At 42.4% G+C, this 14,442-nt stretch overlaps 1 protein-coding gene across 2 annotated transcripts in view; it reads left to right on the top strand.

The window, feature by feature from the left end:
* smurf1 (SMAD specific E3 ubiquitin protein ligase 1) overlaps window positions 1-14,442 on the top strand; it is a 71,025-nt gene continuing 56,583 nt past the window's right edge. For both annotated transcript variants that reach the window (XM_033041108.1, XM_033041109.1), the window contains exon 1: window positions 1-269. In XM_033041108.1, the coding sequence (XP_032896999.1) occupies window positions 101-269 (169 nt within the window). In that variant the 5' untranslated portion in view covers window positions 1-100. The remainder of the gene's footprint in view (window positions 270-14,442) is intronic.

Genomic DNA, 14,442 nt, shown 5'->3' on the forward strand with positions numbered 1-14,442 from the left:
GCAGCCGCCGTGACTTGTGTCTCGCGCCAGCGCTGCGAGCGTTGGGCCCGCGCTCCGCTCCCTCACGGATATATATATATATATATATCTACTTATATATATGTGTAAATCTATCTTTTCTCATTCGTCGATAAAGACATTCTATTTTAACACGGCGCGCAGGAAGAGGAGCGGCTCGTTGCTGGGGGGGAAAAAAGGGGGCATTTTACAAGTAATGTCGAACCCCGGAGCTCGACGGAACGGGTCAAGCATTAAAATCCGGCTGACAGGTAAAAGAAGTTCAGTTAGTTCGAATTCCAACGGTAGTTTCCGCCGTTTCTGGGGTGGGCCGTCGAAGGGAGGGTCGGCGGAGTGGGGAGGATGGAGTTGCTGAGGGGAAAGTGTGTGTTTTGAGGCGGTTATTTGATTGTGTGCGCTCGGTGCCAGCCCCGTCGCCCGGCCGCCCTCCGCGCAGGCGCGCCGCCGCTTCCTCATACAGTCAGCCATTGATGGGCAAGTGTCCACCACAGTGCAGGCTTCTCATCATTAATTGTCTGCCAAGTTCACTGCAGATTGGGGAATGAGGGTGTATTGCTCGCCCGAGTATTGTTGTGGTAGTGTCTACCTTACTGCGAGACTTATCATATACGTATTCCAAGTTCACTGCGATTGGGGATTGCAATTGTGTTTTGTTCAAGCATTGTTGAGGAAGTGTGAAGGAAGGATCTGTAGATGCTGGTTTAAACCGAAGACAGACACAAATTCCTGGAGTAACTCAGAGTCTCTGGATAGAAGGAATGGGTGACGTTTTTGGTCGAGACCCTTCTCTCCAGAGATGCTGCCTGTCTCGCTGAGTTACTCCAACATTTTGTGTCTATTGTTGAGGAAGTGTCTATTTTACTGGGAGGCTTATCATAATTGTATGTATACCAAGTTCACTGCGATTGGGGAATGCAAGTGTTTTGTTCACCAAACATTGTCGAGGAAGTGTCTGTCAATTGTCTGCCAAGTTTACTGCAATTTGGAAATGCGAGTGTATTACCCAAACGTTGTTGAGGAAGTGTCTATCTTACTGGGAAGCTTATTATAATCGTATATCAAGTTAATAACTGCGATTGGGGAATACAGGTGTTTTGTTCATCAAACATCGGTGGGAAAGTGTCTATCTTACTGTTAGGCTTATCACAATCGCATACCAAGTTAACTGCGATTGGGAAATGCAAGCGTATCACTGACACAAGCATTCTTGGGGCAGTTTAGACACAAAATGTTGGAGTAACTCAGCGGGCCAGGCAGCATCTCTGGAGTAAAGGAGTACACCCGAAACGTCACCTGCCGTGGCCTCCATAATGTTTGGGACAAAGACCTATCATTTATTTATTTTCCTCTGTACTCCACAATTTGAGATGTGTAATAGAAAAAAAAATCACATGTGGTTAAAGTGCAGTCAGATTTTAATAAAGCCATTTTTATATATTTTGGTTTCACCATGTAGAAATTACAGCAGTGTTTATAGGGAGGTTGCACGTAAGGTCATCAGGTCAAAGGGCGTGACACACAGAGTAGCTCAATCCTTCTGGAGTACAAGGCAGCTATCGGCATACACTAGTAACACACACAACACGTACGTTCTTACCTGTTAAAAACCGGGAAAATTGTCAATTTTTGCGCTGTAAAAATTGATGAACTAGGGGTAACCATGAGAGAAATTACCAAAATCACTGCTGCTCACTGACTTGCGAAAGAGCAGCGTGCCAGTGGATTGAGGGCAAGCCCCCGCCCACAGCCGCCCGGGGCTGGAGGGTAACTGAGTGGTCTGAACCCGAGCACCAAGGTGTAAATGGCCGAAGGAGCTCATCCCTCGGGACAGCCCCCACTCTCCCCCGTGGTCACCGCTGTCCAGCCATGGCCGCCCTCTGCCCCGTCTCCCCCTGTGCAGCCGTGCTGTGACGGGCTGTGGATCGGCAGTGCCCACACACGGGCCCGAGTGGAGCGGGGTCGCGACTCCGGGCAGCGGACACACGAGGCCATAAACCCTGCAACGTCCCTGTCAGCTGCAGCAGAATTGGGGACAGTCTGGTCCCTCCGCCCACCCAGAGTCACTGACCTGCGCTGCACTGGCACCCGACTCCGACACCAGGGTGATTCAGACCCCCGGACCCCGACCCACACACGGGATGATTCACCTCCCGACACCCACACCGGGTGATTCACCCACCCCCGACCCACACATCGGGGACAGATGTTGGGACAAAAGACGGGCCCGCTGCACTGGCAGCCCTAGTAAGTGCTTATCTGACATTCACCGCTTGTACTCCTGAAGGCGTTGCGTGGCAACAGTATGGGTCACGGGTCGTGACCTTGACTGCCGTGCAACCTCCCTATACATAGTCTCCCCATTTCAGGACACCATAATGTTTGGGTCTCAGTAATGTCATGTAAATGAAAGTAGTCATGTTTAGTATTTTGTTGCATATCCTTTGCATGCAATGACCGCTTGAAGTTTGCGATTCATCGACATCACCAGTTGCTAGATGTCTTCACTGATGATGCTCTACCAGGCTTGCATTGCAGCCATCTTTAGATTATGCTTGTTTTGGGAGCTAGTCCCCTTCAGTTTTCTTTTCAGCATATAAAAGGCATGCTCAATTGGGTTCAGATCGGGTGATTGACTTGGCCACTCAAGAATTGACCATATTTTAGCTTAGAAAAACTCCTTTGTTGTTTTAGCAGTATGTTTGGAATCATTGTCTTGCTGTAGAATGAACCGCCGGCCAATGAGTTTTGAGGCATTTGTTTGAACTTGAGCATATGGAATGTGTCGAAACATTTCAGAATTCATTATGCTACTAACATTAGCAGTTGTATCATCAATGAAGATAAGTGAGTCAGTGCCTTCAGCAGCCATACATGCCCAGGCCATGACATCCCCACCAGCATGTTTCACAGATGATGTGGTATGCTTTAGATCTTGGGCAGTTCCTTCTCTCCTCCATAAATGTATCTCTTGCCATCACTCTGATATAAGTTAATCTTCGTCTCATCTGTCCACAAGACCTTTTTCCAGAACTGTGGTTGCTCTTTTAAGAACATCTTGGCAAACTGTAACCCGGCCATCCTATTTTTGCGGCTAACCAGTGGTTTGTATCTTGCAGTGTAGCCTCTGTATTTCTGTTCATGAAGTCTTCTGCGGAGAGTGGTCATTGACAAATCCACACCTGACTCCTGAAGAATGTTTCTGATCTGTTGGACAGTTGTTTGGGGTGTTTTCTTTATTATGGAGAGAATTCTTCTGTCATCAGCTGTGGAGGTTTTCCTTGGCCTGCCAGTCCCTTTGCGATTATTAGTAAGCTCACCAGTGCTCTCTTTCTTCTTAATGATGTTCCAAACAGTTAGTTTTGGTAAGCCTAAGGTTTAGCTGATGTCTCTAACAGTTTATTCTTGTTTCTCAGTCTCATAATAGCTTCTTTGACTTTCATTGGCACAACGTTGGTCCTCATGTTGATAATAAACAGCAACAAAAGTTTCCAAAGGTGATGGAAAGACTGGAAGAAAGACTAGGTGCTGAGAGCTCTCTTGTACCTGCATTAAGGAGGCAATTAAATACCTGAGCAATTACAAACACCTGTGAAGCCATGTGTCCCAAACATTATGGTGCCCTGAAATGGGGGCACAATATATAAAAGCAGCATTAATTTCTACATGGTGAAACCAAAATGTATCAAAATACCCTTTAATAAAATCTGACAATGTGCACTTTAACCACATGTGATTTTTTTAAATTACAAATCTCAAGTTGTGGCGTACAGAGGCAAATAAATAAATGGTGGTTCTTTGTCCCAAACATTATACGCCATACTCCTTTTCTCCAGAGATGCTGCCTGACCCGCTGAGTTACTCCAGCATTTTGTATCTATCGTTGATGTAAACCAGCAACTCAAAGTTCCTTTCTACACATTGTTGGGGAAGTGTCGATCTTACTGGGTCTATCTTACTATCATAATTGTATACCATTTTAACTGCGATTGGAAAGTGCACTGGAATTGGTCACCAAGCATTGAGGGGGAAGTAAAAACAAAGAACTGCAGATGCTAGTTTATTTGAAAGATAGACACAAAGTGCTAGAGTAACTCAGTTGGTCTGGCAGCATCTCTGGAGATAAATGAAACGTGACCCTTCTTCAGACAGATGGGTGACGTTTTGGGTCAGAACCCTTTTGCTTGGTGGCTTACCATATTTGTATGCCAAGTTTACTGTGATTGAGAAATGTAGCTGTAATGTTCATCAAACATTGTCTGGGAAGTTCCATCTTACTGGATGCTTATCATACTTGTATACTGAGCTTAATGCGTTTGGGAAATGCAAGTGTATAGCTCACCAAACATTGATGGACAAGTCTTCTCGCTGAGTGGCTTATCATATTTTTATATCAAGCTTTCTGAGATTGAGAAATGTACGTGTATTACTTAGCAAGCATTAACTGGGAAATATGACCCAACGTGCTGGAAAAACTTACCGAGTCAGGCAGCATGTCTAAGAGAAAATGGATAGGTGATGTTTTGCGTTGGGAGCCTTCTTCAGATCAGTCACGAGCTGAAATGTCACCTGTTCATGTTCTCCAGAATTGCTGCCCATCCCACGGTTACTCCAGCACTTTGTGCCTATGTTTATAAACCAGCATCTGCTGTTCCATGTGCCTATATTGATGGGGAAGTGCCTATCTCACTGGAGGCATATCACAATTGTATATCGAGTTTTCTGCATTTGAGGAAATCTGTAGCATTTCAAGTGTATTGATCAGCAAGCAGTGATGGGGAAATGAAGACACAAAGAATTGCAGATGTTGGAATCACAAAGTGCTGGAGGGTTTCAGTGGGTCAGGCATCATCTGTGGAAGGAATGGGGAAATATCCATCTCACAAATGTGCAGCCTTGCAGGTGTATTGCATATTGATATGAGGCTTGATCCAAACAAAGTGCTGGAGGAACTCAGCTTGTCAGGCAGCATCTATGGAGGGAAATGGACATGTAACTTTTTGTGTCGGGACCCTTCTCCACACTTGGAAACGAGACTTGAACCATGGAATGCTATCTTGTACAGTTCCCTCTACAGATGCTGCCTGACCTGCTGAGTTCCTCCAGCAGTTTATATTTTCTTTTGCTCAAATATAGTAGTTATTTAGTCCTCCAGCTATAAAGTCGGTAAATTCACTTCTGTCAAATATATCGAGTCTTAAGTGTTGAACATTTTGTCATCTATCAAATATATTGAGCTTTCATTGTTTCTGTTTGTTTTTAATGTGTGTAGAATGTCACACAAATTCTGCTGGCAGATGAAAATACGTTAATTATGGTTTTGTTACATTTTAAATTGGTTAGTTTTGGAGTCGTTTTTAAATGGGATGTGTGATTTATTTTAATGGAATTGGAAATGTGTTCACCGTATTGTAGTTCAAAAAAATACATACAAATCAGTGAGTCTGTACTTGGCATTGGATTACGGGAGTACTGAACTGAATATACTGTATCTCACTCATTTGTAATTATCACCATCAAATAAACCTTCCTGCAATCAGCGATGCAAATTAAATGCAACTTTCAGGCAACTATGGCTTTCCCTCCCCCCCCCCCCCCAATTCCCTCTACATCAATGCTCCGAAGGTTACTGTGTAGGTTCCTCTTGCATTTGACCTCGTCTGGATTAAATTCTAAGTGCCATTTCCCCACCTCTACTTCAGTCTTCCAACTGATTTATATTCTGCTATATCCTTTGACAACGTTCCTCACTATCTGGAATTCCACCTACTTTTGTGTCATCTGTAAAATTTCTGTTTGTTCCATTTACATTTGCATCCAATTCATTTATCAATGTTCCAAATAAGAGCTCTCAGCACTGATCCTTGCAGAACACAACTGTCAGAATACGCCGCTACACCACTACCTTATGTCTTCTATGAACAAGCCAATTTTGAATTCAACTTACCAACTCACCATGGTTCCCATGTGATTAATTTCTGAACCAGTTCAATGAAGGACTTTGTTGTTTCACTAAAGTCATGTACACATCATCTACTGACCGACCCTCATCAATCATCTTTCTCGCCATCTCAGAAATACTCAATTAAGTTTGTACGAAGTAACCTTCCTCACACTAGGGTAGGAAAGATAACAAAATGACCTTAATGTTTCAAGCACCCAGTAGATAGTGGTTATGTTATACTTTGTACTGTCAGTGTTGAATTGCTTGCCTATTGAGCCAAATGAACATGGGTGTTTAGAATTGTTTTAATTTCCTTGGCTGTTGCTTGACCAAACTGGCACCTGGCGAGTTATGGGACATTGCTGACCAAATATTTTGGTGGTTAGCTGGTTCTGAGGTCAAAGGTAAATTGCTAATCTCTGCTGAGTCGCTAATCTGCATTCATTCTGCATCTCGGGTGTTAGTGTAAAATTGACACCTAGGATTTTGATCATAGGAGACTCTGCCATGGTCATGCTGTTAAACGCAGGGGGAAGACACAAAAGATTGCAGATGCTGAAATCTGGAGCAAAAAACTAACTGCTGGATATACTAATGGTTGGAGGAGCTCCGTGGGATTTCCAAGCAGCGAAGAGAGCTTGCCTCAAAACAGTTACTTGGCATTGAAATTATATCATACCTAGCTCATTGACCAGATATTACTGTAAATTGTTGCAGACTGCTTCATTATTGTAGGAGTAGTGAACAGAATAAAAATGATTTAGAAGGCTATAGTAATCAAGATAGTGCTGAACGTGGTTTGATAATGTTGTTAGAATGCATTGTTTGGTTTTGAAAGCCACAATCATGTGGCATAGAACTTATTAGTTGTACTTGAACACAAAAAATTGAAATATCCCACATTGCTTAATTTCTCCTTATGTGTTTAAAAAGTGGATGGGTTTTGAGGAGTTAATAAATGCTTGGTAGAAGATTGACTTCTAATAAGTTAGCCTGTGGCAAACTTACATGCAGCTAATTGACAACCTGTGGTAAGCATACATGCAGCATTGTCGTAATTTCACAGGGTTGCTGTGTCATTTTCATCTATATTGGTGTTCCTTTCATTCAGTTCTTCAGCATCTTTGTTTTCTGAACTTCTTGCGCTTGTATATTCCACCTTATACCCGTCTGAATGGCTTTCCGAGAGCCCGCTCCAGATCAATCTTTCTTTAGGTCGATCTTTGTGTAGCTCGGAATGCTAGCCATGGGCAATTATTTATTAGCACCTGTTTATCAGCACCAACTAGTTTGTGAATGTCAGTAACATTGATGAAAAATGTCTGAAGAAAGGTCCAGACCTATCCGTGTCTTCTAAAAATGTTGCCTGGCCTGCTGAGTTAATCCAGAGCTTTGTGTTCTTCGCATGATTCCAGCATCTGCAATTTCTTGTGAGTCAATAACATCTATGTTAGTTTTACAATCAGCCAACACATGTTTTTAGACCAGATGACTTTAAAAGCAATTGTTGCAAGGAAAATTAAGTGCTTTACACATTGAAGGTATGTTTTTTGTTTGATTTGATTGTAGTTTGAAAACAATGCATTTGATTACGGATTGTCATCTTTAGTGGTGGAATTCTTTGCTGTTCAAGCTTCTCTCTGTTTGTAAATTGCAGTTTCTGCTTTAACTTTGTTCAATGCAGACAAGTAAGTAAGTAAGTTTATTGTCAAGTATTCACATACAAGGAATTTGCCTTGGTGCTCCGCCCACAAGTAACAACAGTGACAGTTACGAATGACTCAGAAAACACTAAACATTAATAATAATAAACCATTAATGATAAAACACAATTGATCAAGCATGTGAACCAACAAAATACCAGATCAAAGGGAGGCTACAGATTTTTAGCTGTTGAGTAGAGCAACTACTCGTGAATAAAAACAGTTTTTATGTCTGGCTGTGGCAGCTTTGACAGTCCGGAGTCGCCTTCCAGAGGGAAGCGAGTCATAGAGTTTGTGGCCAGGGTGAGAGGGGTCAGAGATGATCTTGCCCGCTCGCTTCCTGGCCCTTGCAGTGTACAGTTCATCAATGGAGGGAAGGTTGCAGCCAATAACCTTCTCAGCTGATCGGACGATTCGCTGCAGCCTCCAGGTGTCGTGCTTGATGGCTGAGCCAAACCAAACCATGATGGAGAAGGCGAGAACAGACTCTACGATGGCCGTGTAGAATTGGACCATCATTGCCTGTGGCAGATTGTGCTTCCTCAGCTGCCGTAGGAAGTACATCCTCTGTTGTGCTTTTTTGACTATGGAGTCGATGGTAGCCACCCCCACTTAAGGTCCTTGGAGATGATGGTTCCCAGGAACTTAAAAGACTCCACAGATGTGACTGTGGTGTTGTTGATGGTGAGTGGGGTGAGGGGAAGGGGAGCTCTCCTAAAGTCCACAATCAATTCCACTGTCTTAAGAGCATTGAGCTCTAGGTTGTTGCAATGGCACCAGGACGCCAGCTGTGACACTTCCTGTCTGTAGGCAGATTCCTCCCCATCCTGGATCAGTCCAATCAGACTTGTGTCGTCCGAAAACTTGAGAAGCTTGACAGAAGTGTCTGTGAAGGTGCAGTCGTTGGTAGAGAGAGAGTAGAGGAGAGGAGAGAGTACGCAGCCTTGCAGTGCTGCTATACTGAGCGTTTGTGTGTCCGAGATGTGCTTTCCCAGCCTCACATGCTGCTTCCTGTCTGTCAGGAAGCTGGTGATCCACCAGCGATCAAAGTAGCAATCGTTTCGCTGAACACCTCCACTCAGTCCGTCTTAACCTACCTGTTCTCCCAGTGGCTCAGCACTTCAACCCTCTTCCCATTCCTAATCTGATCTTTCTGTCCTGGCCTCCTCCATTGTCAGAGTGAGTCCCAGCGCAAATTGGAGGTTCAGATAGCCCTTGCTTACTCTCTCCATCCCTTTTCCCTTCACAATTCACCCACTAGCCTTACTGTCTCTGCCTACATTCTATCTTTGTCCCGTCCCCTCCCCTGACATCAGTCTGAAGAAGGGTCTCTACCCGAAACGTCGCCCATTCCTTTCCTCCAGAGATGCTGCCTCACCTGCTGACTTACTCCAGCATTTTGTGACCACCTTACCTTTGATCAAGTTTGCTTTCACTGTGAATAAAATGAAATCTTGTATTTTGTCTTCTGTTCAGTTCACACAGGCTACAGTCAGTTCAGAGAGTTAAATTCAGTAAAACAAAGGCCTTGTTTTCTTCTAAATAATTAGCCTTTGGAAATATTCTTCATATTTAACAAAATTGAATAATAATCTTCAGTAGTTTTTGATTTTGAACTACACCATTGTGTTTCATTGCTATGCAGTCCAAAGCCATCAAAGCAGAGAGCCTTTGTTTATATATATATATACTGGTCAGGAATTTGTCTTAGTTGGTCTTAGCATCATGGGATAGGGAAGAGAGAGTATAAATATCTATTTGTTCATGCTCTCAATTACTGTCTCTTGAATATATCCCGAGTATTGGAAAAAATGTTTTTGTGGGTGTTGGGTAATTGGATCTAAAAATCATGTAGTCGGACTGTGCAATTTCGACAAAGATTAAAAAGGAGGAATGAGGAAATACAAAATAAGTTGAGCAGCATAATATTCCTTTGTCAACTTTTTTCAATGTCAAGCCAAGATGGGGCTGCAAATACAAGTTCAAGTACTTAATTTTTCTTCCTCCCTGCCCTTCTTATTCTAAACGAGTGTCTTCAATTGAGAATGACTTGGATTAATCTAATTTTGTACAGTAATAGTTTCAGTATATTGTTACGGAATGGCTAGAGCTTTTCATTTAGTATGGTTAGGATGGCATGATTTTAAAGTTATGAAATTATACTGTGGCATGGAGGGCCTAATAGTGCTGGTGGATCAAGCTAAAACTACTTTTAGTTTTATCTTGATGCAAAACGCTAAGCCAAATCACATCGAGCACTCATGGGCCTTCCTTGCCATTGCTGGAACCATTCACTGCTCTGCAGTATGAAGATAATGTTTGACATTCTTGCCATGAATCATTTGTTTCTGCTAGTTTCTACTATCTTCTCCATCCTTGCCACCAGCAATGAGGCTTCTTTATTTCAAAAACTTAAATCATTAGTTGTCTTTGCTACATTCTCCTCTCCCTAAGATCTTGTGATCTTGAATGTGTCATTTTGTGCTCTTCTGTTCTTCCACCTTTATTCCAGTCAGTTCCTTCTCAGTTTCTATGTTCTTGGAGACTTTTAAATGATCCAAGATAAAATCAAAAAGTGCGGGAAATAGTCAATCTGTGATAAGAAAAATAGATATTCCTTGAGTTCTAAGACCTTTGTCAGATATTTAATGTCTGACATCTGATGAAGGGTCTTCGACTGAAACGTTAACTCTGTATCTCTTGCAACAAATGTGGCCCAATATATGGAGTATTTCCAGCATTTTAATCTTAGATTTTCAGCATCTAATTTTTTTATTTTCATTTTCTTGTAAATGATCCATGCTGATGTGGCTTGTGCTGAAATTTTGTGGCACCTGAAAGGCCCAGAACAAAGTCAGAACTGACTTCCCATGAAATGTTACTTTATTGTTCTATTTGCAGCCAATGCACAGTTGATCATAATTTCCTTGTAGTGTTGCTTCACTGTTCAGCTGAGTGGGATTTTTCTTGTTTCGTTCCATTCCTCCTTATCCAGTTCTTGCTGGAAAATTGTATGTCTTGTTTTCCCTTCCCACTCCCTTGCTGTTTCCCTGAAGTCTACCAGGGATCCATACCTGGCACCTCCATTATTATATGCATGTTTTTCCTTGATAACATAATTTAAAAGCCTATCATGTTTCACATGTAAACAGTTAACACCCAATTCTGAATCTGTCTGTGTTTGGACTGTACATGTCCCACATTGAGCTCTAGATAAATCAATACTCTGGGATATATGGCTCTTTGGACTCCAGGTCTCATTCATTTCTCAACCTAAAAAACAATTGTGTTCAGATCCGTCTGTGGCTTGCTGCTGAAAAAGAGCCACTGCCTGAAGCATTAACTCTTGTTTCACCTACCACAAACGTTGCCTGACCTACTGAGTGTTTCCAGCATTTTCTGTTTTCTAATACCTGCAATTGTTATGATTTCTTTACCACCTATCACATTGTCACTTAATTTTGTAATCTCTGCCAATCCTATAATCCTCAGAGATCTGGTTTTTATAATTTTTGACATCTCGCATACCATTTTTGACATCTCGCATACTCCAGGACCAAACAATGTTTCCCCCTCTACTCTCAAGCTCTGTGCCGAACAACTGGCACCGGTCTACACAGGCATTTTCAACCAGTCCCTGCAAACCTGTACTGTTCCTGCCTGCTTCAAAGTCTCCACTGTTGTCCCTGTACCCAAAAAGGCAAGGATTATTTGTCTCGCACTGACCTCTGTAGTCATGAAGATCCTTGAAAGGCTTGTGCTGGCCAAGCTGAAAAATATCATGAACCCCCTGCTAGAACCTCTGCAGTTTGCATATCGGGCCAATAGATCTGTGGATGACGCTGACAACCTGGGCCTGCACTTCATCCTCCAGCACCAAGACTGCCAGGGGACCTATGCGAGGATTTTGTTTGTTGAAATTAGCTCAGCATTCAACACCACTGTGCCAGAGCAACTACACTCCAAACTTTCCAAATTGACTGTGCCTGAACCCCTCTGTCAGTGAATCATCAGCTTCCTGACAGATAGATAGCAACATGTGAGGCTGGGAAAGCACATCTTGGACCCGCAGACCCTCAGCATAGGAGCACTGCAAGGCTGTGTACTCTTCCCCACTCCTCTACTCTCTCTACACCAATGACTGCACCTCCACTGATTCCTCTGTCAAGCTTCTCAAGTTTGCAGATGACACAACCCTGATTGGACTGATCCAGGATGGGGAGGAATCTGCATACAGACAGGAAGTGACACAGCTGGCGTCCTGATACCATCTGGAGCTCAATGCTCTTACGACAGTGGAATTGATTGTAGTCTTTAGGAGAGCTTCCCCTCCCCTCACCCCACTCACGATCAACAACACCACACTCACATCTGTGGAGGCTTTTAAGTTCTTGGGAACCATAATCTCCAAGGACCATAAATGGAGGGGGGGGGGGGGGGGGCACCATCGACTCCACAGTCAAAAAGGCACAACAGAGGATGTACTTCCTGCGGTAGCTGAGGAAGCACAATCTTCCACAGCAATGATGGTCCAATTCTATATGGGCGTCGTAGAGTCTTTCCATACTTTCTCCATCATGATCTGGTTTGGCTCAGCCACCATGCACGACACCTGGAGGCTGCAGCGAATCGTCCGATCAGCTGAGAAGGTTATTGGCTGCAACCTTCCCTCCATTGACGAACTGTACACTGCAAGGGCCAGGAAGCGAGCGGGTAAGATCATCTCTAGCCCCTCTCACCCTGGCCACAAACTCTATGAATCGCTTCCCTCTGGAAGGCGACTCCGGACTGTCAAAGCTGCCACAGTCAGACATAAAAACAGCTTTTTTCCACGAGTAGTAGTGCTACTCAATAACCAAAAATCTGTAGCCTCCTTCTGTTCTGGTATTATTTAATTCACATGTTTAATCGATAATGTTTTATTATTAATGTTTAATATTTTATGTCATTCCTAACTGTCACTGTATGTCATGTTTTCACTTGCGGGCGGAGCACCAAGGCAAATTACATGTATGAATACTTGGCCAATAAGCTTATTCATTCATTCATTCATTCATTCATTCATTCATTCATTCATTCATTCATTCATTTAATTATTTGATCAGATGTACTGTCTAGGTGCTAAACTTTCAAATTCTCTACCTAATTTTATTCCCTCATCTCCTTTAAGATATTCCATACAGTCCATTTTATGGTCAGCTTTTGTTTAATGCCTTTTCCTTTGGTTAAAGTTTTGCTTCATTTTGCTCTTGTAAAATATTCTAAAGTACCGCACATCTGGAGATGGGCAATAAATACTGTCTTACTAAACCCAAGATGGGAAAGGAATGGAGGGTTATGGTCTGAGCGCAGGTATATGGGACTAGGGGAGATTATGTGTTCGGCACGGACTAGAGGGGTCGAGATGGCCTGTTTCCGTGCTGTAATTGTTATATGGTTATATTATATGGTTATATCAAGATTTGGATCCCAAAAAGTGACTGTAAATAGCTTATTTTCAAGCAAACACCATTGTTCCACTCCATTCAGAAATTATTTGAGTCTTGATCTGTATTAATGAAAACGGTATAAAATGTGAACAAAGCACTTTACATTCCCAAGGGTGAAAATTATAGCAGCATAGTCTCAAATATATAATTTACATCAGATATAATTATCACATGACAAGTTTGTGGAAATATTCTTTGGAAATACTTTGGCATACAAATGCTATGACAATTGTAACTTTATTGACGGGGATTTCTTGGATAGGATAGAGATCAAGTGGTATGGCACAGAGCGGGCAAAAAACACTTGAGGTGCAGAACAGCCATCGTTGCTAATTGCTGGAACAAACTTAAAGGGATAAAAAGTTCCCTTTGCTTTAACTTAACAAGAATTAAGTTTAAACGGCTAACGTTATAACGGCACGGTGGTGCAGCGGTAGACTTGATGTCTTACAGTGCTTACAGCGCCAGAGACCTGGGTTCGATTCCGACTCTGGGTGCTGTCTGTACAGAGTCTGTACGTTCTCCTCGTGACCGCATTGGTTTTCTCCGAGATCTTCGGTTTCCTCCCACACACCAAAGAAATATAGTTTTGTAGGTTAATTGGCTTGGTATAAATTTTAAACTGTCCCTAGTGTGTGTAGGATAGGGTTAATGTGCTGGGATCGCTATTTGGTGTGGACTCGGTGGGGCGAAGGGTCTGTTTCTACGCTGTATCTCTAAACTAAACTAAGAAATATTCCTGCACTTGTTGCCTAAATTCTTCAGAGCCTAGTGGATTACTGCTATGATAACTCTCCCCTCGTCCCCCACTGAAAATCTAACATTCTTTAATTTTATTTTGATTTCTGAACCAATTCCTATTTCTATAAAGAAGAATCTGAAATCTGCAATTGGAAGTAAAATAACAGATAAGTGTAAGCCACTTGAATTGCTTCACTGTATTTACATTCGATTCCTACTTAAGATTTTAAGCAAATTTAATGTTTCAATCATGGATTGCTTGCAGAACTCTTGAGCCTAATTTTGATTGCTGCTTTAGTTTTGATCCACTGCAAGTTCCTCTCTTCAGTCTATCTACACTAAATTGGTCAGAAATTTAGCAATTTATCAGGGGAAAATAAAATTGCAGGAAAAGCTGGATGAGTTGGGGAGTAGGGCCTGTTTTAATGCTCTATAGCTTTTCAACAAAAAATCATTACCTCATTGTGTAACATTAAGGATTTATAATTCTTCTTATCTGATCTAAATTAGTGCTTGGTCATTTGTGTATTTAAACTTGAATTTCAATGGG

This window comes from Amblyraja radiata, chromosome 22 (assembly GCF_010909765.2).
Source record: "Amblyraja radiata isolate CabotCenter1 chromosome 22, sAmbRad1.1.pri, whole genome shotgun sequence".
Classification (NCBI taxonomy): domain Eukaryota; kingdom Metazoa; phylum Chordata; class Chondrichthyes; order Rajiformes; family Rajidae; genus Amblyraja; species Amblyraja radiata.